We start from the raw sequence: 23,369 nt of genomic DNA on the forward strand, positions 1-23,369 counted from the left end.
CCAGCTATTTTATTTATTTATTCACTGAAAATGCCAGGTTGTTGTGCATGTGGAGGCACAAATCGACACAACAAGGTCTTCAAAATGGACTTATTCCCTTCAGATCCAAACAGAAGAAAAATTTTGGAAAATAAAGTCAGCCATGTGGGATAGAAGCCGACATCATCAAAGCTTTGAGAGGTAAATTTATTGTTCATTCCCATGTACAGTAATATACAGTAAAACTCACCAAAACCGTCGGCGTATAAACCAGATCTTCGCACTCACCAGACAAAAAAGTTCCAAATTTTTTGTGTTTTCCACTTAATAAACATTGTATATAACGGATTTTGTACAACAGATTTTTCGCTCACATCGGCTAAAATGTCCCATCTGATCGCAATGTATTTCCATTAAACCCCTCGCATGTGGGACTGGAGTCATTTCTGTGATTAAAAACCCACTGTTTTTTTTTTCACACCGTGCTCAGACTCGGAGCCCAGGCTGCGCAGTGAAAGCAGCAAAGTTCCTGCTTTCACTGCACGCCATTTACATTCTGATAATACATACGGCAGAAAAAAAAATTTCGGAGGAAATTTTGATCCGGTCATTAAACAAGGTGTAGGTCCTGATTCAGGATTCCCCGTAGATGTTCGGTGCCTCCTGACTGTAACACTAATCCGTTACATACATCTCGCTCACATCGGATCAATGTCCCGTCCGATTGCAATGTATTTCCATTAAAAACCCCGAGCAGTCTGGACGTGCAGAGGTACAAATTAAAATTCAGCTCTGACACTCGCCAATTTGAGGAAAGTGGGACCGGAGTCATTTCTGTGATTAAAAGTTCGACTGTTTATTTTTTCAAACCGTGTTCCTGAAGCCTGATGTGCACCTGTTAAATCAGACACACATTTTCTGCTTTCAATCCTTCGTCTGCCATCATATTCTAATAGTTTTACAGTGCACGCTGATTACAAATGGATTAGAAAAGTGCAAATTTACAGCACAAAGTTGATAAAAGAGGAAAATGTACAGCTTACCTTTGATTTGGAGGTGATAATTGTAGAAAGAAAAGCTTGTTGAGGGTCAAATTAGTCCATAATAAAGCAGAATCCAGAGACGGAGAACTTTAAAATTGTCAGCTGTGAGTTACAGCTGTGTAACTGCATAAATCATGCTTTAAATTCATTAAATAAATAAGCATAAATTGTAAATTTATGTAAATTTGATAACTATTTTTATTTTTATTTTGAAAGCACCTGTACCTGGATGTGTTGCTGAATGATTTAAAAATGTGCATGAATTAAATACATCCTCCTGACATTTGATCACATCTAATTCAGCTTATGAAAAGTCACTTCTAACAGGACTTTGACAGGAAAAGTCATCTGGCTCAGATACACTGAAGATGGAACAGATCCGGCTTGAACCAGAACTGGGCCTGAGGAGGATTTTTCTTTCTTTCTTTACAACAATTTGACCTAAATGTTGAAGCCCGTCTGTCTCTGTGCCGCGCCTGGAGCAGGACAATAAAACACGGATCATCCACTAAAGGAGGCAGATTTGGCCCAAAGGCTCCTGCTCCTGCTGCAGGGGGGTCGGACGGGTCAGAACCGGCAGGCAGTGAGGTCATGTGATGTCTGAAGGTGTGGATTCTGGATTTAGAACCTATGCATCTTTTCGGCGTCAGTGGGCGCTGCTGCATGTGCATCTCTGTCCTCTTCTCATCACTCACACATCCTCCCTCTTTACACTCTCTTAATTCCTTCATCCCTCCCCCTTTTCAAACTTGATCTGCACTCTCTCCTGCACAGCACCTCCCTCTCTCTCTCTCTCTCTCCCTCTCTTTCTCTCGTGCAGACAGAGGGAAGACAGATGAACAACATGCATACATGTGAGGACCTCCTGCACTGCCGGGACACGGCAGGGCTGCTGAGGGAAGAAGAGGAAGACTAGAGGAATACTGTAGCATCTTTTCTCTGCTTCTCTGCTTTCATCCCCCCATCTCACTCACTGCCACTTAAACCATGAACCTGCCTGCTGCTTGTTGCTAAGGGGGAGCCGGTGGTGCGAGCAGAGTGGACCCGGCGCGCCTGTGTTTCTAAGGTAATGCGCGCTCCTGTCAGGTGGCACGGACGTGGTGTACACGGCTGCGGAAAATCAACGAGGACTCGCAAGTGCGTCTTGTGCACGTTTGCATGTGAATTGATGCAGGTTGTTCCTGCTGGCAGGGTCTTTCTTTTATCCCGGTGCTTTGTCTCTCCGTGTGCAAAGTCCATTTCGCCCTCATAAATTTGTGCCTCTGGGAGATGCATGCACGTGCACGCTCCTGCCCCATTCACCTTTCAATTAAAAGCCCAGAATGGGCCTTCTGTGGGTACCGATTTGCACACTTGTCAATGAGAGGAAGTTGTCCTGCAGAATTACAGCGACGCACACGACTGTTGTGAGATCCATCCCGCCTGCCGTGCACGGCCCCGGAGGCACACGCAAAGATAAGCTGTCTAATGTGCACAGGCGTGTGCACGCCACATTTGTGGTTAGAATAGCAAACAGTGAAGCGAGAGCGGATGATTGCTTATTCACTCGTGCACATCACCATCCTGATTAAAGTGTTGAACTGTGATGATGACCGAGCTGCCGTGCGTGTGTGTGTGTCCGCCCTTTTACAGGCTTGTACGAGGACGGCGAGTTTGCACAGTTTCTTTCATTTCCTCTCAGCACAGCGGCCGTGTGTGTGTGTGTGTGTGTGTGTGTTTGTGCGCGCGCGCGCGCTCGTTAAAACTTCTAATGCTGCAGTGCTGCTGTTACATAAGTCACAAACTCCAGCTCCAGTGCACGCGGCGCCCCCGCCCCCAGCAAAATACACTGTTACTAATTTAGTTAATGTAGGAAGATTTCACGTTGCGCCTGTGCACGTGTCTCACGCTTCATCTGAGAAGTTGTTTCTGCACAGACAATGTGAAAAATCAAAATCAGAGCAGTGCAAAAATCATATTCCAAAATCAAAACCCGTGCACCTGTGTCAAACAGTGTCCTCAACTTTCCTCTTTTGGAGGGGAAGGTCGCACAAGGTCAAGAGGTCAGATACAAATGTGACGCATGGAAGCCAGTTTACAGCATCAACACACAAATAAATACAATAAATATAATATTTATTGTATTTATTTGTATTGTATTTATTTATTTATTTATTTATTTATTTATTTTTTCACAACGTTCATCCTTGACCCAAAATACTTAAACATACCAAACGGCAAATGTCAGCTCTTCCCAGTTTGTCCGTGACTGAAATCATACATTTGGCCATTTGAGGCCACCTGGCATTTAATCCTCTGGGGCCGACACCATCGTATACGATGGCTAAGACCAAGCTTTACTAAATTATAAATAACTTTTTAATGATATAAGATAGAAACATACTTTTTTTTTGCTGAAAAGTTAACTCCGCGGACTTTCGAGCCAGCCATCAGCCATCTTTGTGCTCCTCATAGAAGCTGTGTGATGACGTGCGCAAAGTGAGTGTCCAATCGGAATTGGTTCACCGTCACATGCTTTTCCAAAATTCAATCGTAGGGCAGATTTACCTCATGTGAAAAGCCAAAGATCATTTTCAGGAGTGATATGTTACTAGTTGGCCTGTTTGAACAGCCCCCTGGGTGCTTCAATGAGTACATCCAGTGCGCCCTGTGCCATTACGCACAGCAATCAGTGAAGGCAGACAGAGCAGACGGAGAGCCTCAGATGACAATCTCACGTGCTCAAATAAAAAGTGTGTAACTATCAGGATTGCTCCACTAGTTTGCATGTGAATGTTACTGGATAACTCTGTTGCTTTCTCGGCGTAAAGCACTGTTTACCATATCAATGGACAACAAAATGCATCAACCATTTTGTATATATTGTTCAAAATGTGCATTTGTGTTTATTGTTTGAACCTTTTTGTTGTACACTCTTTCACACAAGACCTCAAATTATCTTTATAAAGTGTCAAAACAGTTGTTTATTATAGTTTGCTGTGTGTTTTGTATAAATGTGTGTGGAAAATTATTTTTCGCTTTATTTTTTTCAACAAAAACATATATATTCTAAAAGCACAGGTTGTCCTGGAAAAAAAAAGAGACATAAAACTTGATTGTGGGATGCAGGGAGAGCTGTTAACAGCAATAATAAAACATTTATGCCAGGTGAGTGAATTGTCCAAAAAATGCCCTCGGACCCCAGAGGGTTAATATATAAATGATAAATGCCAATTTAAAATGTAATCATCATAATAATGAGACATTAAGTAATAATTTGACAACACAAAGTGTATTTTGCAGAGTTACAGGACCTGTGCAAGTGATCTCATTCAAAATAGTGTTAAATTGATTCTATCATAGCGTCAGATCAGAAGGGGTCGAGAGATTTAACACCGTTTTGAAAGGAACCATATTTAACCATAATTTAACTCTGTTAAATTGACTCTGCAGCCTTATGAGGTACCAAATCCCACCTCAAGACGAGGCCAATTATTCGAGACTGAATTACACCAGTGAAATAATTTACTGTGAGGTGGTAAATAGTAATTATGAGATATATAGCAATTATGAGATGATTAATAATAACCACGAGCTGCTCTGTAAAATTATGAGCTTCTAATCATAATTAGGAGATACTAGAATATAATTATATTAAGTCATTATGACTGACTTCCAAGTTATGAAATACTAACCCATAATTATGTTATCATCTGTTCTAATCATCGATCATTCTTAATTATGAAAGTTAAAGTATAATTATATAATTATACAGTTTTACCAATCATAATCATGACACAACACACACAACAGGAAACACTAACTCATTATAAGATAGATGGACCATATTAATGAGATACTAACTCAACAACCCATAATTATCCATATACAGTATGTAAGTTACAATTATGACATTTTAAACCATAAATACTGTATGAGATGCTACACTCTAAGAAATGAAACACAGGGGTTTTAAATGTAATTAATACTATTATTTTCAATATAATTGCAATTGTTAATTTTAGGGATTTAAGTAATAATATTTCATTTGATTTAATTCATTTCAACTACAATATTGTTTTGTGGAAAAAGTTACCTTAACTTTATCAATTAAATTCAACATTTTATTTCTTAGAGTGTAATATTACACACCTTAAATATGACATATAATATCATGGCTCTTCTGACTTTTTGGGTTTTAAGCAGGAGGTGTCAGAAAAGTTACCACAGGGATACGTAACAGGCTTGTGGTGGCCAAGCATTCATAGCGACGTCACTTTTTGATCCTTGGACGTCGACTCTTTTTACCATACTAAATCATAAACAAAGGCCTCTACTGGTGGTTGGCTCTCACTGCGGTATTGTATCACTTCCTGTTCCGGAGCACAGCGGTGTTTTGCTGTATCTGTTAACTGTTTAATCTGCGCAGTTAGATTGATCTAGTTAACTAGATAACGATTTGTTTCACAGTGTAATCTTCACGTGCCTTAACTATAAGCACTCCCTCTGCTGAATCACCTCTAAATTATTTACACATTATTCACTTTGTGTGTTTTTAGGAATCCGCTAGCTTAGCGCAGCTACTAGCTCTTAGCCGATTTAGCATGGCGGCTTCTCCTGTCTCTCCCGCACTTTTCTGCTCTGGGTGTGAAATGTTAGTTATTCCTCGGCCTCCTTTAGCAGTAACGGTACTTGTAATAAGTGTAGCTTATTCGTAGCTTTGGAGGCCAGGCTGGGCGAATTGGAGACTTGGCTCCGCACCGTGGAAAATCCTACAGCTAGCCAGGCCCCTGTAGTCGGTGCGGACCAAGGTAGCTTAGCTGCCGTTAGTTCCCTTCCAGCAGATCCCGAGCAGCCGGGAAAGCAGGCCGACTGGGTGACTGTGAGGAGGAAGCGTAGCCCTAAACAGAAGCCCCATGTACACCGCCAACCCGTTCACATTTCTAACCGTTTTTCCCCACTCGGTGACACACCCGCCGAGGATCAAACTCTGGTTATTGGCGACTCTGTTTTGAGAAATGTGAAGATAGCGACACCAGCAACCATAGTCAATTGTCTTCCTGGGGCCAGAGCAGGCGACATTGAAGGAAATTTGAAACTGCTGGCTAAGGCTAAGCGTAAATTTGGTAAGATTGTAATTCACGTCTGCAAGTAATGACACCGGTTACGCCAATCGGAGGTTCCCTAAAATAACATTGAATCGGGTGTAACTTTGCAAAAACAATGTCGGACTCTGGTAGTTTCTCATGGAGCCCCTCCCCAGTCGGACCGGGAAGGTGACATGTTTAGACCGCAATGATTCTCCTTGATTTGCTGGCTGTCTGAGTGGTGTCCCAAAAAAATGAGGTCGGGCTTCATAGATAATTGGCAAAGCTTCTGGGTGAACAACCTGGCCTTGTTAGGAAGAGACGGCATCCAGCCCACTTTGGATGGAGCAGCTCTCTTTCTCGAAATCTGGCCAATTTCTTAAAAGCCTCCCAACCGTGGACTATCAAGGGTGGGACCAGGAAGCAGGAGTTGTAAGTCTTACCACCCCTCTGCAGCTCTTCTCTCCCCCCTGCCATCGCCTCATTACCCATCCCTGTAGAGACCAGACCCACAGTAACCCAGCAAAATCTATTTAAGCATAAAAATTCAAAAAGAAAAAATAATATAGCACCTTCAACTGCACCACAGACTAAAACAGTTAAATGTGGTCTATTAAACATTAGATCTCTCTCTTCTAAGTCCCTGTTAGTAAATGATATAATAATTGATCAACATATTGATTTATTCTGCCTTACAGAAACCTGGTTACAGCAGGATGACTATGTTAGTTTAAATGAGTCAACACCCCCGAGTCACACTAACTGCCAGAACGCTCGTAGCACGGGCCGAGGCGGAGGATTAGCAGCAATCTTCCATTCCAGCTTATTAATTAATCAAAAACCCAGACAGAGCTTTAATTCATTTGAAAGCTTGACTCTCTTGTCCATCCAAATTGGAAGTCCCAAAAAACAGTTTTATTTGTTATTATCTATCGTCCACCTGGTCGTTACTGTGAGTTTCTCTGTGAATTTTCGGACCTTTTGTCTGACTTAGTGCTTAGCTCAGATAAGATAATTATAGTGGGTGATTTTAACATCCACACAGATGCTGAGAATGACAGCCTCAACACTGCATTAGACTCAATTGGCTTTGCTCAAAATGTAAATGAGTCCACCCACCACTTTAATCATATCTTAGATCTTGTTCTGACTTATGGTATGGAAATTGAGGACTTAACAGTATTCGCTGAAAACTCCCTTCTGTCTGATCATTTCTTAATAACATTTACATTTACTCTGATGGACTACCCAGCAGTGAGGAATAAGTTTCATTACACTAGAAGTCTTTCAGAAAGCGCTGTAACTAGGTTTAAGGATATGATTCCTTCTTTATGTTCTCTAATGCCATATACCAACACAGTGCAGAGTAGCTACCTAAACTCTGTAAGTGAGATAGAGTATCTCGTCAATAGTTTTACATCCTCATTGAAGACAACTTTGGATGCTGTAGCTCCTCTGAAAAAGAGAGCTTTAAATCAGAAGTGCCTGACTCCGTGGTATAACTCACAAACTCACAGCTTAAAGCAGATAACCTGTAAGATACATGTTTCCCTTAGGCAGTATTATTAGACGGCATTGCTTAAATTTTCATTGTTACACAGATGATACCCAGCTTTATCTATCCATGAAGCCAGAGGACACACACCAATTAGCTAAACTGCAGGATTGTCTGACAGACATAAAGACATGGATGACCTCTAATTTCCTGCTTTTAAACTCAGATAAAACGGAAGTTATTGTACTTGGCCCCACAAATCTTAGAAACATGGTGTCTAAACCAGATCCTTACTCTGGATGGCATTACCCTGACCTGTAGTAATACTGTGAGAAATCTTGGAGTCATTTTTGATCAGGATATGTCATTCAATGCGCATATTAAACAAATATGTAGGACTGCTTTTTTGCATTTGCGCAGTATCTTTAAAATTAGAAAGGTCTTGTCTCAGAGTGATGCTGAAAAACTATGGGGCAATGTTCAAAGCTTTCATTGCTGAAGCTGCAGCGGGGAACTGTGGCCTGAAGGTCTTAGGTGCCTCAAGGGGCAGTAACCCTTCAACAACGTGGTGGACACTGGTGGTGAGGGAAGCCGTCTGACTGAAGGAGAAGTCTTTTCGGGATATGTTATCTCGGAGGACTCCTGAGGCAGTTGCAAGGTACCAACTGGCCCAAAGGGCGGCAGCCTCTGCTGTGGGGGAGGCAAAGCAGCAGGTGTGGGAGCAGTTCAGAGTAACCATGGAGAAGGACTTTCGGTCGGCACCAAGGTGATTCTGATGGACTGCAAGGCACCTCAGGAGGGGAAAACGGGACATCATCCATGCTGTCTACAGTTAGGATGGGACTCTGTTGACCTCAACTGAGTAGGTAATTGAACGCTGGAAGGAGCACTTTGAGGAACTCCTACATTAGACTGGAGCACCCTCTATAGTAGGGGCAGAGTTGCAACCTGATTGGGGATCATCATCAGTTTCCCTGGTGGAAGTCACTGAGGTAGTCAAACAACTCCGCAGTGACAAGGCCCCGGGTGTTGATGTGATCCGTCCAGAAATGCTGAAGGCTCTGGGTGTGGAGGGACTGTCTTGGATGAGACGTCTTTTCAATATTGTGTTGAGGTTTGGGACAGCGCCTAAGGAGTGGCAAACTGGGGTGGTGGTGCCCATATTTATAAAGGGGGACTGGAGAGTGTGTGCCAATTACAGGGGCCTCACACTACTCAGTCTCCCTGGTAAAGTCTACTCCAGAGTACTGGAGAAGAGGGTTTGGCTGATAGTCAAACCTCTGATTGATGAGGAACAATACAGGTTTGGTCCTGGTCATGGAACAATCAACCAGCTCTTCACTCTCACAAGGACTCTTGAGGGGGCCTGGGAGTATGCCCATCCAGTCTATATGTGCTTAGTGGACTTGGAGAAGGCATATGATCAGGTACCCTGGGAGATACTGTGGGAGGTGCTGCGGGAGTATGGAGTGAGGGGGTCCCTTCTCAGGGCCATCCAATCTCTGTACTCACAAAGTGAGAGCTGTGTTTGAGTTCTCTGCAGTAAGCTGGACTCGTTTCCGGTGAGGGTTGGCCTCCACCAGGGCTGTTAGCCACCAACAGCAGCCGATCCTGTTTGTGATAGTCATTGACAAGATATCGAGGCGTAGTCGGGGGGAGGAGGGTTTCCCATTTGGTGGGCTCAGGGTCTCATCACTGCTTTTTGCAGGTGATGTGGTCCTGTTGGCTTCATTGGCCGGTGACCTCCAACACTCACTGGATCGGTTAACAGCCAAGTGTGAAGCATCTGGGATGAGGACCGGCACCTCTAAATTTGAGACCGTGGTTCTCGGCAGGAAACTGATGGGTTGCATACTCCGGGTAGGGAATGAGGTCTTTCCGCAAGTGAAGCAGTTCAAGTACCTCGGGGTCTTGTTCATGAGTGAGGGGACAGTGGGGCCTGAGATTGGCCGGAGAATCAGCGCAGCAGGGCCGGTGTTGCATTCACTTTACTCTACTTTTGTGACAAAAACAGAGCTGAGCCAAAAGGCAAAGCTCTCGATCTACTGGTCAGTCTTCATTCCTAGTCTCACCTATGGTCATTACCGAAATAACTAGATCACGGGTACAAGCAGCCAAAATGGGTTTCCTCAGGAGGGTGGCTGGTGTCTCCCTTAGAGATAGGATGAGAAGCTTGGTCATCAGTGGGGACTCGGAGTGGAGCTGCTGCTCCTTCACGTTGAAAGAAGTCAGCTGAGGTAGTTTGGGCACCTGGTAAAGATGCCCCCTGGGTGGAAAGATTATATCTAGATTAATAATAGTCACAAATTTTAAACACTGAGTCGTGGTTATTGAATAAACCATAATTATGACATGTTCACTCATAATTATGAAATACTAAGTAATAACATTGATATGCTGTGTAAAATTATGAAATCATAAATCACAATTGTGAGAAACTAATTACAGTCATATGATTTGTAATTATAACATATTCAACCATAATTATTAGATACCTATTTGACATAATTGTGAGATCTCAAGTCATAAATATAAATTCAGTCATAATTCTGAAATTCAGTATTTATGTTTATGTTTAAATCACAGTTAAAAGATGCTCAGTTATTGTCAAGATGAAGAGTAATAACGCAAAATTATGAAATTCTAAATCAATTAAGTGATACTATCTCATAATGATGAGCTGCTCATTAATATGAATCAAAATTATGATGTAAAAAAATATAAAGGTGTGCAAGTGTTCATCAAAAAAAAAAAAACTACCCTCAAATAAATGATTGTTAATATTGTGTCATATAATGTGCGTGGACTGCGCATGGGACATACTGAGACTGACAAATCACGCCGTCTTGTGGTGGACAAATTGTTAGAAAAGTGTGATGTACTGTGCGTTCAGGAGACGTTTTTGGCAAAGCAGGACTTAGAAGGACTTAACTCTATGCATGCAGATTTTTATGGAGCAGGGGAATCTACCACTGACTGCAGCACCAAGTTGGTGCGGGGTAGAATCTCTGGAGGTGTTGCAGTGTTGTGGCATAAGAGATTGGACCGGCTGATTAAAGTGATAAGATTGGATGTTGACTGGGCCATAGGAATTGAGTTCAGTTGTGGAAATAAAAAGTTCATTATACTGAATATATATACACCCTATGAAAGCCCTTATAATGAGGATGAATACCTTAATAGGTTAGCCTGCATTGTGTCATTTATTCAAGACAATCCTTCTACTTGTGTTTATATCTTGGGAGATATGAATGCTGATGTGAGTGACTGTAAATCCTTATTTGGTAACCACTTAAGGCAGTTCTGCTCCAATAATGATTTGATTCTTTCTAGTGAAATGCTTTTGCCAGTGGACAGCTATACTTATATCAGTGAAATGTGGCACACAACATCATGGCTAGATCACTGTATCTGCTCTGAGGATGCACATGACTCTTTAGAGGCTATGAGGATAAATTATGAATTTGCTATATCAGATCATGTCCCTTTCTCCTTGTCTATAAATGTGGGCAATTTACCCACTTATTTGCCCATGAATAATGAGACGCAAGAAGGAAATATTTATTGGGACAAGCTGAACGCGCAGGATTTAAACTTGTATCACATCCAGTCTGATTTAGGGTTAAGTAATATTGAGTTACCAAAAAGCGCAGTGGTTTGTTCTGACATGAATTGTGCATACTGTATGAGAAAATTATAGATTCTCTTCTTATTTCTAGTAGGTCCTTGTATAAAACTAAAAAGTTCCAAGCCAAGCCGGGGTGGAATGTGTATGCAGAAGAGCTTCATGCTGAAGCTAGAAGGGCTTTTAAATCATGGGTTAAATTTGGCAAACCTAGACATGGTCCTGTGTTTGAACATAAGAAACGGGCAAATGCTCATTTTAAATATGCCTTGCGTTTTATTAAGAGAAATGAAAACCTCTTGAAATCTGAGTCGCTTGCAAGGAAACTTCTGCAGAATAGTCCCACCGAATTCTGGAAAGAAATAAAAACAATGAACAATTTAAAAACATCCTTGCCAACTAATATAGATTGTGCAAATGGTCCTGACGAAATTATTCAATTATGGCGGAATCATTATTATGAATTGTTTAATTGTATTAAAAGTAATTCATTTGTGATGAACAGTATAGATAAACATGAGGAAGTGGTTATTTCTACACAAGAAATTAGTGATATTGTTATGAATTTGAGTAATAATAAGTCATGCGGTGTGGATAAAATATCGGCTGAGCATTTAAAATTTGCAAGCAGGAAATTGTTTTCCTTGTTGGCTATCTGTTTCACTGGGTTTTTAATTCATGGTATTTTACCTAATTCTATACTCTCTGTATTCTTAGTGCCTATTGTTAAGGATAAGTGTGGTAAAATAAATAATAAAGATAACTATCAGCCTATTGCTTTAGCCAGTACTGTATCCAAAGTCTTGGAAAGGGCTATACTTAATAGAATGGAGAAGTATTTGGTGACATCTGATAATCAATTTGGTTTTAAGTCAAAACTTGGCACTGATATGTGCATTTTTGCTCTTAAGGAGATTTTAGACTTTTATAATCGGTGCAATACTACTATTTTTATGTGTTTTATTGATGCCTCAAAAGCGTTTGATCATGTAAATCATGATAAATTGTTTTATAAATTGTATAATAGAGGAGTTCCGAAGTATTTATTGAGAATTTTAGTGCGTTCTCTATGTGCTCTGTATCTGTTAAAATTTCACTCTTTAAAGCATATTGCACTTCAATGTACACTGCCCATTTGTGGAGGCATTTCAAACAAAGCAGTATGCACAAACTTCAGGTTGCATACAATGATGGCATGAGAATACTGCTTAAGGTGCCGAGATGGAGTAGTGCCAGTCAGATGTTTGTAAATGTTAGTGTTCCAACTTGTGCTGCTGTGCTCAGAAACTTCATGTACAGATGTATGTGCAGATTTACAGATTGTGTAAACAGTATCATTCATATCCTGACCAGTCCTGTACAGAGCTCGGTCAGGTTTTCTTCTAGGCTGTGGAAACATTGGCGTATCAGTTTATATGGCCATGGATGAAATTGGTCTTTTTATTGTTGTTGTTTGTTTTTTTTTGTATGTTCTTTTGTGTTACTATGGACCTTGTGTCTGAAATAAAGTTTGATGATGATGATGATGATTACGAGATAATAAATTATTGGCTGTCTCCCTAGGTCCAACTAGGAGGAGGCCCCGGGGAAGACTGAGGACACGTTGGAGAGTTTATATTTCCCAGATGGCTTGGGAAAGCCTTGGGATCCCCAGGAAGAGTTCGAGGACTCATCCTACTCTTCCATATATTCGGCCAATTCCTCTAATTTTTCCAGGGGGATCCCGAGGTGCTCCCAAACCATCTGAGATCTATAATCCCTTAAGTCTTATAAGATGCTCAGTTACTGTTACCATGTAGTTTAAGTCAACTCAATAAAAAAACAACTCATAACTATGAGACGCTACGTTATTGTGAGACATCATCATCATCTAAATTATACAATTATACAAGTCATTCTAACTTGTAACTGTGAGAAAAAAAAAATTGGGGGGGGTGGGGTGGGGGGTAAATGGATTATTTTTCGCTTTTCAACAACTTAGTTAAGCAGAATTAATTTGGGGCAACAGAAAGTGCTGCGCCCTGTGTGGAGGCTGCGATTAAATCCCTCAACAGCAACTCACAAATCGTGAAGCCTGGGGGATTTAATGTGAAGAGTGCAGGCAGATTAGAGGTAAACATTATATGATTGCAGTTAATGGAGGCAGCACTTACCAACACAACAGACAAAAACAGGCCCGCCAAACGACACCGACCGCGGTTTAACTGTTGATATCAGTGCGGATTCATTTATGACGAACAGCTGTGTTCAGTAAAGAATGGTGACTCATCAACGTGAGAGGCACATTAACCACACTGCTAATCAGCTGAAGCTACGCCAATACGCATCTGTGCTGCAACGTAATTACCGTCAGGCGGCCTCCCCTGAGCTGCCACACCGTACGCCCCAATCACTTTTTGCAGCTTCTTTAATATTCATCAAACTCTTAAATCAGATTATCGACTCGCTCTTATCCATCCACAAATTATGATGACGGAATGTCACGACAATCAAAGCTGCTGGAATTTCCAGAGGGAAATGAAAATGCTGCAACACGGTTTCTGTATGTGAAATTGGTCGCGGCTATGGGTGTGACACTCGTATCCCATGTGATAGCGGCTAGGGGTATGAAACTCCTTATCCCAAGTGGTTGCAGCTAGGGGTATGAAACTCATATCCCAAGTGGTAGTAGCTACGGGTATGAAACTTGTGTCCCAGGTGGTAGCGGCTACGGGTATAAAACTTTTATCCTAAGTGGAAGCAGCTAGGGGTATGAAACTCGTATCCCAAGTGGTAGTGGCTACGGGTATGAAACTTGTGTCCCAAGTGGTAGCATCTAGGGGTATGAAACTTGTATCCCAAGTGGTAGCAGCTAGGGGTATGAAACTCATATCCCAAGTGGTAGCAACTAGGCGTATGAAACTCGTATGGCTACGGGTATAAAACCTGTGTCCCAAGTGGTAGCATCTAGGGGTATGAAACTTGTATCCCAAGTGGTAGCAGCTAGGGGTATGAAACTCATATCCCAAGTGGTAGCAACTAGGGGTATGAAACTTGTATCCCAAGTGGTAGTGGCTACGGGTATAAAACTTGTATCCCAAGTGGAAGCAGCTAGGGGTATGAAACCTGTATCCCAAGTGGTCGCGACTACAGGTATGAAACTTGTATTCTAAGTGGTCGCGGCTATGAGTACAAGAATTGTATTCCAAATAGTACCTACTTGGGTGCAAGACTTGCATTCCAAGTGGTCGTTGTTTCTGCACAATGGTGTTCCGACAAGCTGGACAGCTCAGCAGCACTGAGCAAGTAAACAATGTATTGCAGTGCTACTACTTCATCAGTGTTTTTTAAAACACAAAATAAATTGGAAAAAAAAAAGTAAAAACCAACATTATTAAATTGTTAATCTTTATGTGAAACTTATGTCGCCATTTTGATATTTGTCCAAAATATTAAAATGTGTGGGCAGTCGGTTTGTGAAAGATAATATATTTACATTGATATGAACATGGATAATCACAGCATGACAGTAGTAGTACTACTAGTACTAGTAGTAGTAGTAATACAATGTTTTTTACTATTGGGTTTTGTCATGGCGCCACACATTCAGCACTCCTTCTGAGCCTGAGTGGAAATATCTTGTAACTGTAGCTACGTCCTGCCAAATTTTGCCTTTTTAGTACATCCAGGGTTACGTTTTACCAACTGTGCGTTTGTGTGTGTAACAGGACTGAGGGAAAATGGCAGAGGGGTCCAAAGACCAGGGAGGTGTGAGCACCGCTGATCCAGAAGAAGATTCACCCAACATGATCGTCTACAGAAAGGCAAGGCCAACTCAGTTACCACTCAAATATTTAAGAGCTTAGATGAAAGCAACCAGACTTCTTGTTTGTTCCTCCTGATGGTTCACCACTCGTCAGGAGGACTCGGCTACTTGGAACATGGCCTGGCGACAGCTGCTTTGGAAGAATCAGTTGAGGTTCACTGGCCCATTGTGGTAAATTAGTAAAAGCAAATGAAGTTTGCGCAAAGTACACCCCCAATTTGAATTGCCCATCGTGATGTATTATTGTAGGAATTGGGACTTTTCCAAATCAGACAACATCACCGTACCCTACAGTACAATATCTGGAAGTACTTGATGTGCAGGAATTACCACAGTATTTCCAGGATTGCCAATTTTTAAAGTGTGCCAGGGGTTTTAAAACTAAACGAGACATCTAGTCGCTTTCAACTGAGCTTCGAGACATTTCTAACCTTCAGTACTGAGAATCTTCATTGACAGATGGCTGCTTAAGTATCTGGGCTTTTTGGAGAGACACACACTCACAGAAAGTCGATGACCCGTAGACGGGCTCCTGACAGCACTGTGGTCAGTGTGTATATAGAACACACTGGCATCACTGTCAAACCCAGATGTTAGGAAGCTTCTCTCAATTTCCATCTCCATCCTCATCTCTCTCTTCAGAAGTTTCTCCTATCAGCACTCTTGCAGGCTTCAACCCTCTAAAGTTTTAATAAGCCTTCAAGCCCACTTTTTTTTTTTGGACAGTGAGGGATTCTTTCAGTGTCAGGTGTAATTACCTCGTCCCCGTGGCACCTTGGAGAGGGTGAGGGCTCGGTATTGGTGGCTAATTATGAGGAAGGGATGCTGCTTCTCCAGGGCTGGAGCTGGCAACGTCCAATGAGGGGGTGGTTATTTATCACCAGCCAACAAATAGCTCGTTACTGCACTTCTCTGCCAACAAGGCCCACTCAGAAACTCTCCTTTTGATCACTTCTAAACTGCAGATCCTGCTGTCCTGATTAAGGTAAAACGTAGAACCTAAACACGGTCAGTGGACGGGTCCACAGGTGTTGAACATTAGCACGTTACCACATCTTTCTGCCACTGGATTTTCTTTTTCCTCTCTGTTTAAGGTGTGACTTCATCCAGACATGGGAGTGGGTGTTTTCTTCTGCAGGCCTCCCATCTTGTGCACCAGCATGGACTCCTAAAATCTCCCAAAATTTCTAGTATAATTTCCTGGATTGTCAATAGTGTCGATAGCATGGCCCAAGCAGAGGGTCACCCCTTTGAGTCTGGTCTGCTTGAGGTTTCTTCCTCAAATCATCAGAGGGAGTTTTTCCTTACCACTGTTGCTCTGGGGATTGCTTACGTTAGACCATACTTGTGTGAAGCGCCTTGAGGCCACTTTGTTGTGATTAGGCGCTATATTAATGAAATTAAAAGTTAAAGTTGCTCCAATTTTGGTATAAAGTGATGCAAATTATTGGTTGAGATAATCTCATCTCATCTCATCTCATGTTCAACTACTTTTCTGGGTTCGGGTTGCGGGAGCAACAGCTCCAGCAGAGGACCTCAGACTTCCCTTTCCCATGCCAGATTGACCACCTCTGACTGGGGGATCCCGAGGCGTTCCCAGGCCAGTGTGGAGATAAAATCTCTCCACCTAGTCCTGGGTTTTCCCTGGGATCTCCTCCCAGATGGACATGCCTGGAACACTTCCCTAGGGAGGTGCCCAGGAGGCATCCTTACCAGATACCCAAACCATCTCAGATGGCTCATTTCAACTCGAAGGAGCAGCAACTCTACTCCGAGCTCCCCACAGATGACCGAACTTCTCACCCTATCTCTAAGGGAGTCACCAGCCACCCTTCTAAGGAAGCCCATTTCGGCTGCTTGCACCTGCGATCTAGTTCCTTCGGTCATGACCCAACCCTCATGACCATAGGTGAGAATAGGAATGAAGATTGACCAGTAGATCGAGAGCTTCGCCTTTTGGGTCAGCTCCCTTTTCGTCACAACAGTATGGTAGAGCGAATGCAATACCACCCCTGCTGCGCCGATTCTCCGGCCAATCTCACGCTCCATCGTTTGACCGTGTTGAATGTTTACTGTCCAAAGTAAAGGATAAACAATGTCGATGTCCATTGGATTCTATGGCATATATAACATATGCTACCCTGTAACATGATAACTAAGTATGACACGTGAGAGCAAGCTATTCCTTTTTAAAACCACTACTTTCCAAAATGATTGGAGCATTTGTGTATTTTGACCCCTGTGTAATTCTTCATTAGCCTCTACTTGGCTGCCTCTTGAAAAATCAAGTAGATAGTCTGTTTTTTCAAAAGAGTCATGTCTAAGGGGTATTTTTTTTTTTTTTGCCAAATTTGGTGCTTGTCCCACCATTTGAAAGATGTTTCAGTTTTCCACTGCACTATGAGATTCTACAGAAAGAACCCCCCCAAACATACACACTCACAAATCTACCTGTAAACATCTGCACCTGGCCTAGATTAAAAAGACGGCACGTCATTTGTACCTGAACTTTATCCTACTTGTAATACTGATGATTGAGGTATTATACGCTTTAAACAGAGTGACAGGCGTCAGCATTTGGCAGCACCGGGGGAAGTGGAAGTGCACCGCCAGCAACAATTCCCCATTCAGCCTGTTAGGATGGCAGCAGACGTTTCCATCCTCTCAGCACCGCTGCCAGGAATCCAGTAATACAAAGATAATCATTAATCAAATCAGGGTGCTAGTTCTCTATTCCAGCACCGATGGCGATGTGAAGTTATGGTTTTGTTCTGGATCGCCATTACTCAGCACATATTCTGAGAGAGCGTTGCTTCGTGTAACTCTGGATATCTTCACGGGTTTCTCAGAGAAGGTTCGTTATATAACACTTACACACGCCTGCAGGCAAAACGTTTAAGAAACTAGTTTTGCTGGTTAGGTCGCTGCCTGAGGGAATGTTTGCTATTTCACGTTTTAAGTCGTATGTGGTGACAACAGATCCATGATTTTGACAGCGATTGTGTTTTTCTGCCCTCTGCACTTAGAAATGTGAAATTATTCACCGTGTGAAGGCAAGGTCTTCACAGAGGAAAGAAGTGGAAATATAATCAAGGTAGCTGTGCTTAAAGAAAATCACATGTACAAATAATATCTGCAGTATCGGCGGACGTGTTCCACACGGTGAAAATACAGAGGAGGGCAGTCTGACTTTGATCTCCAGCCCATCTTTGTGATGTCATAAGGTAGCAACAGTAATAATGAGATTACAAGAAAACTGATTCTGAAATAGATAAAAGAGAAAACATTTTGTCAGAAGACAGACGGACTACAGGAATCCAGATCGTTTGGAAAGAGTGATTCACTGATACCTTACTTTACATAAAACATTTTCAGAATGATTAGATTAATCATATTTAAGATACTTGTGCACTCATTCCTCTCATATCCAGGGAAACGCCCCAAACCGCTATTTCAAGAGTAGATTTTTGAACTGGTGCAGTCTTGATTTTGGTATCTAATTATTCCCAACATACCAAATAATTTCACTTCTAGAGTAAGTCACTATATGATTATGTAGATTTCTGCTCCCTTGTCTGTCCCTGACCAAGGCAGCGTCTCTACACCTGGATTTGGTCCCCGGGTGCTGGACTGTGGCTGCCCACTGCTCTGAGTGGTTGGATTGTGTCGACTAACTTCTTGTATAAACTGAAATTGTTATGTGTCGGACGCAGCCCGGAGAACCGACCAGCGTTTGAAGGACCCAGTATAAAATAAGCAGAGCACGGTACAAAGGATAACAGAGTTTAATGAACATAACAGTGCTGTGAAAAATATAAAAGTGCGTGGTCTGGCGTGGTGGATTGCGGTGCGCTCCCAGCAGCGCTAACGGTCCGGAGCCAGAACTGGTTCGGACCCAAGGACCCCGCCGACACCCCCCAGGTGGCCGCGACAAACCGAGTCTGTGAAAGAAGGAATCATTATGCGAGTCCACACTCAACACACAGAGAGAACGCTCAAAGGTGTACAAACAGCAAACACTTCCTGGCTTAATTACTAATCAGCTTCCCACCCTGCAGGCATGGAACACCCTGTTCACAAAACTCCACAGCAGTGGAAGCTGATTAAACGACTACATACAGCTCAATATAATAAAGGTGTGAGGGACACCACATTTACTGACTGTATAAATGTTAGTCACAAAATCTAACGTACCTCAGGAAGTGTGCTGACGAGCATGAGACCTCACCCCCTCCTCTTTCACAGACCATGCATCAAACCTGGACGTTCTCTGCATCCACTGATGATGAGATGGCTCTCGAGACGACGATCTCACCCGTCTGGTCACAAGGTCGAGTCTCTGGCAAATACACACTGTGTACTCCAGACTTAAATGCCACCATGTTCCAATCCATGTAGATGCACCACAGCTGTGAGTCCTGACGAGCCGCAGGTGATCAGCTTCAGGTGATCAGGGTGAGGTCCTGATAAACTCAGCTACACAGCCACTCAGTCCCAAATGCAAGCCACCTGGAAGGAAAAACAAAAGACAGAAACAAAAAGGCAGCCAGGCCCCCCCAGCCATACAACAGAAATGTTAAGATCACATCTTAAACAAGAACAATCAGAGATTTCTGACATTTGCCAAGGGTTGACCAGGACTCAAAATAACAGATATGTGATTCAGAGTGACGCGGACTTTACCTGGATCTCGATTCCACTACACAATACAATAATTGCATACTGATCCAGAATGGTCCAACTGATCAAGATGTTGCAATCTGATATTTAATTCACAAGCTGAAACAAAATAGTGTCTTCCTGATATTGGTTTTACATCGTGATGTCGTAGTTTTGATGTAATCCTTAAAAGTCGACGAAGTGAAATCCTGATCCAGAATCCGGAGTCAGATGGAATGGGTTAATGGAATCTTCCAAGGCCTAACACCAATGTGTGGTGAAAATTTGGTGAAAATCTGTTAAGTAGTTTGATGTAATCCTCAAAATCTGACAAAGTGAAGGGTACAAATTGAAATCTTGATCCAGATCACCTCTAAAATTTAGTGACGTATTGGATTGCCTAATATCTGTCTATGGTGCAAATTTGGTGAGAATCCTTGAAGTAGTTTGATGTAATCCTTAAAACCCTGAACATCTTGATCCAGAATCTGGATCCAGATCCAGATCACCTCCCAAATTTAATGGAGTCTTCCAAGGCCTAACACCAACATGTGGTGAAAATTTGGTGAAAATCAGTTAAGTAGTTTTGATGTAATCCTCAAAATCTGACAAAGTGAAGCGTACAAATTGAAATCTTGATCCAGAATCTGGATCCCGATCTCCTCCAAAATTCAGTGGAGTCTTCGATGGCCTAATATCTATCTGTGCTGCAAATTTGGTGAGAATCCATGAAGTAGTTTGATGTAATCCTTAAAACCCTTAAAATCTTGATCCAGAATCTGGATCCGGATCCAGATCACCTCTCAAATTTAATGGAGTCTTCCAAGGCCTAACACCAATGTGTGGCAAAGATTTGCTGAAAATCAGTTAAGTAGTTTGATGTAATCCTCAAAATCTGACAAAGTGAAGCGTACAAATTGAAATCTTGATCCAGAATCTGGATCCAGATCACCTCCAAAATTCAGTGGAGCCTTCGATGGCCTAATACAGTTGGGTAAAAAAGTATTTAGTCAGCCCCTGATTGTGCAAGTTCTCCTACTTAAAAAGATGACACACTTCAACTGTGAGAGACAAAATGAAAAAAAAAAAAAAATCCAGAAAATCATATTGTAGGATTTTTATAGAATTTATTTGTAAATTATGGTGGCAAATAAGAATTTGGTCAATAACAAAAGTCCAATCAATACTTTGTAACATAATCTTTGTTGGCAATGACAGAGGTCAAATGTTTCCTGTAAGTCTTCACCAGGTTTGCAAACACTGTAGTTGGTATTTTGGTCCATTCCTCCATGCAGATCTCCTCTAGAGCAGTGATGTTTTGGGACTGTTGCTGGGTAACATGGACTTTCAACTCCCTCAACAAATTTTCTATGGGGTTGAGATCTGGAGACTGGCTTGGCCACTCCAGGACCTTGAAATGCTTTTTATGGAGCCACTCCTTCGTTGCCTGAGTGGTGTGTTTGGGATCATTGTCATGCTGGAAGACCCAGCCACGTTGCATCTTTAATGTTCTCACTAATGGAAGGAGGTTTTGGCTTAAAATCTCATGATACATGGCCACGTTCATTCTTCCCTTAACATGGATCAGTTGTCCTGTCCCTTTGCAGAAAAACAGCCCCAAAACATGATGTTTCCACCCCCATGCTTCACAGTAGGTATGGTGTTCTTGGAATGCAACTCAGCATTCTTCTTCCTCCAAACATGACTAGTTGAGTTTTTACTAAAAAGTTCTATTTTGGTTTCATCAGACCACATGATATTCTCCCAATCCTCTTCTGGATCATCCATATACTCTCTGGAAAACTTCAGACAGGCCTGGACATGTACTAGCTTAAGCAGGGGGACACGCCTGGCACTGCAGGATTTGAGTCCCTCTCTGCGTAGTGTGTAGCCTTTGTTACTTTGGTCCCAGCTCTCGGCAGGTCATTCATCAGGTCCCTCCGTGTAGTTCTGCGATTTTTGTTCGCTGTACTCATGATCATTTTGATCCCACGGGATGAGATCTTGCGTGGAGCCCCAGATTGAGGGAGATTATCAATGGTCTTGTATGTCTTCCATTTTCTTACAATTGCTCCCACAGTTGATTTATTCACACCAACCTGCTTGACTATTGTAGAGTCACTCTTCCCAGCCTGGTGCATATCTACAGTTTTCTTCCTGGTGTCCTTCAACAGCTCTTTGATCTTGGCCATGGTTGAGTTTGGAGTCTGACTGTTTGAGGCTGTGGACAGGTGTCTTTTATACAGATAACGAGTTCCAACAGATGCCATTAATACAGGTAACAGGTGGAGGACAGAAGAGCTTCTTAAAGAGTTACAAAAGTTAAAAAAGTTACAGGTCTGTGAGAACCAGAAATCTTGCTTGTTTGTGGGTGACCAAATACTTATTTTCCACCATAATTTACAAATAAATTCTTTAAAAATCCTACAATGTGATTTCCTGGATTTTTTTTTTCTCAGTTTGTTGCTCATAGTTGAAGTGTACCTATGATGAAAATTACAGACCTCTGTCATCTTTCTAAGTAGGAGAACTTGCTCAAACAGGGGCTGACTAAATACGTTTTGGCCCTACTGTATCTATCTGTGGTGCAGATTTGGTGAGAATCCATTAAATAGTTTGACATAATCCTTAAAACCCTTAAAATCTTGATCCAGAATCTGGATCTGGATCCAGATCACCTCCAAGATTTAACGGAGTCTTCCATGATGTAATATCATCTGTGGTGAAAATTTCGTAAAAATCTATGCAGAAAACAGACAGAAAAATAAATAGTCACTGATTATTTTATTACATCCTTGGTGGACATATTTCAATTTTTTTTTTTAATATTTAAACTCATTTTCAGGAAAGGTATTCAAGTACATGAAACAGATTGACCTTTGGGTTGTGTGTGTGTGTGTGTGTGTGTGTGTGTGTGTGTGTGTGTGTGTGTGTGTGTGTGTGTGTGTGTGTGTGTGTGTGTGTGTGTGTGTGTGTGTGTGTGTGTGTGTGTGTGTTTAGCTTCATCTTACAGTCCTGGTCAACCATCAGCTGGAAGACATCAGCATCTTACTGCCAGAACAAAAGGCAGAAGTGGCTGAGCTGAGAGATAAAAATATTAGAATGTGTAGGCGGACCATTTATGAAACGTATAGAAGGGGACGGCCAAAATTCTTTGAGTGAGATTGGTTCCAGGAGTATTAAGTTACCTGTGTAGGCAGTTGGACAAATGTGAATGTGATGTATTTGGCCATCAGAGAGCCTGAGTGGTGAACAGCGGCGGTTCGCGTCTGTCCGTGTGGTGGAGGTGCTGCTGCACCGTCTCGCTCCATCTTCTCCTCCCACAAAAGTGAAGCAAAAGAAATAGAAATTTTTTTTTTGCATTTATTTTTTTGAATGTTAACTGTTTATGCACACTGTCTTTTTCTTGTTTGATTTTAATGGAAAGCACTTTGTGCACCTTGTGTGTTGTAAAAGGGCTTTATAAATAAAATTTGATTGATTTGATTTGAAATAAACAAACAATACAGTAACTGCAGGATGACTTCCTGCCCCAAGACGCTGTAACAAGAAACTGATCTAAAAACTACAACTGTACTGTAAACATACTGCACGCTGGCACACGTGTGCATGCACTCACACACCTAACGTGCTCTTTTTGACATTGTGCGTTTCCTCTGTATGAATGCAACGGGGAGCCCAACACGGCTGTCACCTG

The 23,369-nt window shown here is 42.0% G+C and overlaps 1 protein-coding gene across 4 annotated transcripts in view; it reads left to right on the plus strand.

Moving 5' to 3' along the window:
• The first annotated feature begins 1,790 nt into the window (after window positions 1-1,790).
• LOC117531769 (regulator of G-protein signaling 6-like) overlaps window positions 1,791-23,369 on the plus strand; it is a 112,092-nt gene continuing 90,513 nt past the window's right edge. For 3 of the 4 annotated variants that reach the window (XM_034194904.1, XM_034194905.1, XM_034194906.1), the window contains exons 1-2: window positions 1,794-2,088; window positions 14,916-15,011. In XM_034194904.1, the coding sequence (XP_034050795.1) occupies window positions 14,928-15,011 (84 nt within the window). In that variant the 5' untranslated portion in view covers window positions 1,794-2,088; window positions 14,916-14,927. Of the gene's footprint in view, window positions 2,089-14,915; window positions 15,012-23,369 lie in introns of all 4 variants that reach the window. The other variant, XM_034194902.1, reaches the window with a different exon arrangement.

The sequence above is a fragment of the Thalassophryne amazonica genome, chromosome 19, assembly GCF_902500255.1.
Source record: "Thalassophryne amazonica chromosome 19, fThaAma1.1, whole genome shotgun sequence".
Taxonomy (NCBI): domain Eukaryota; kingdom Metazoa; phylum Chordata; class Actinopteri; order Batrachoidiformes; family Batrachoididae; genus Thalassophryne; species Thalassophryne amazonica.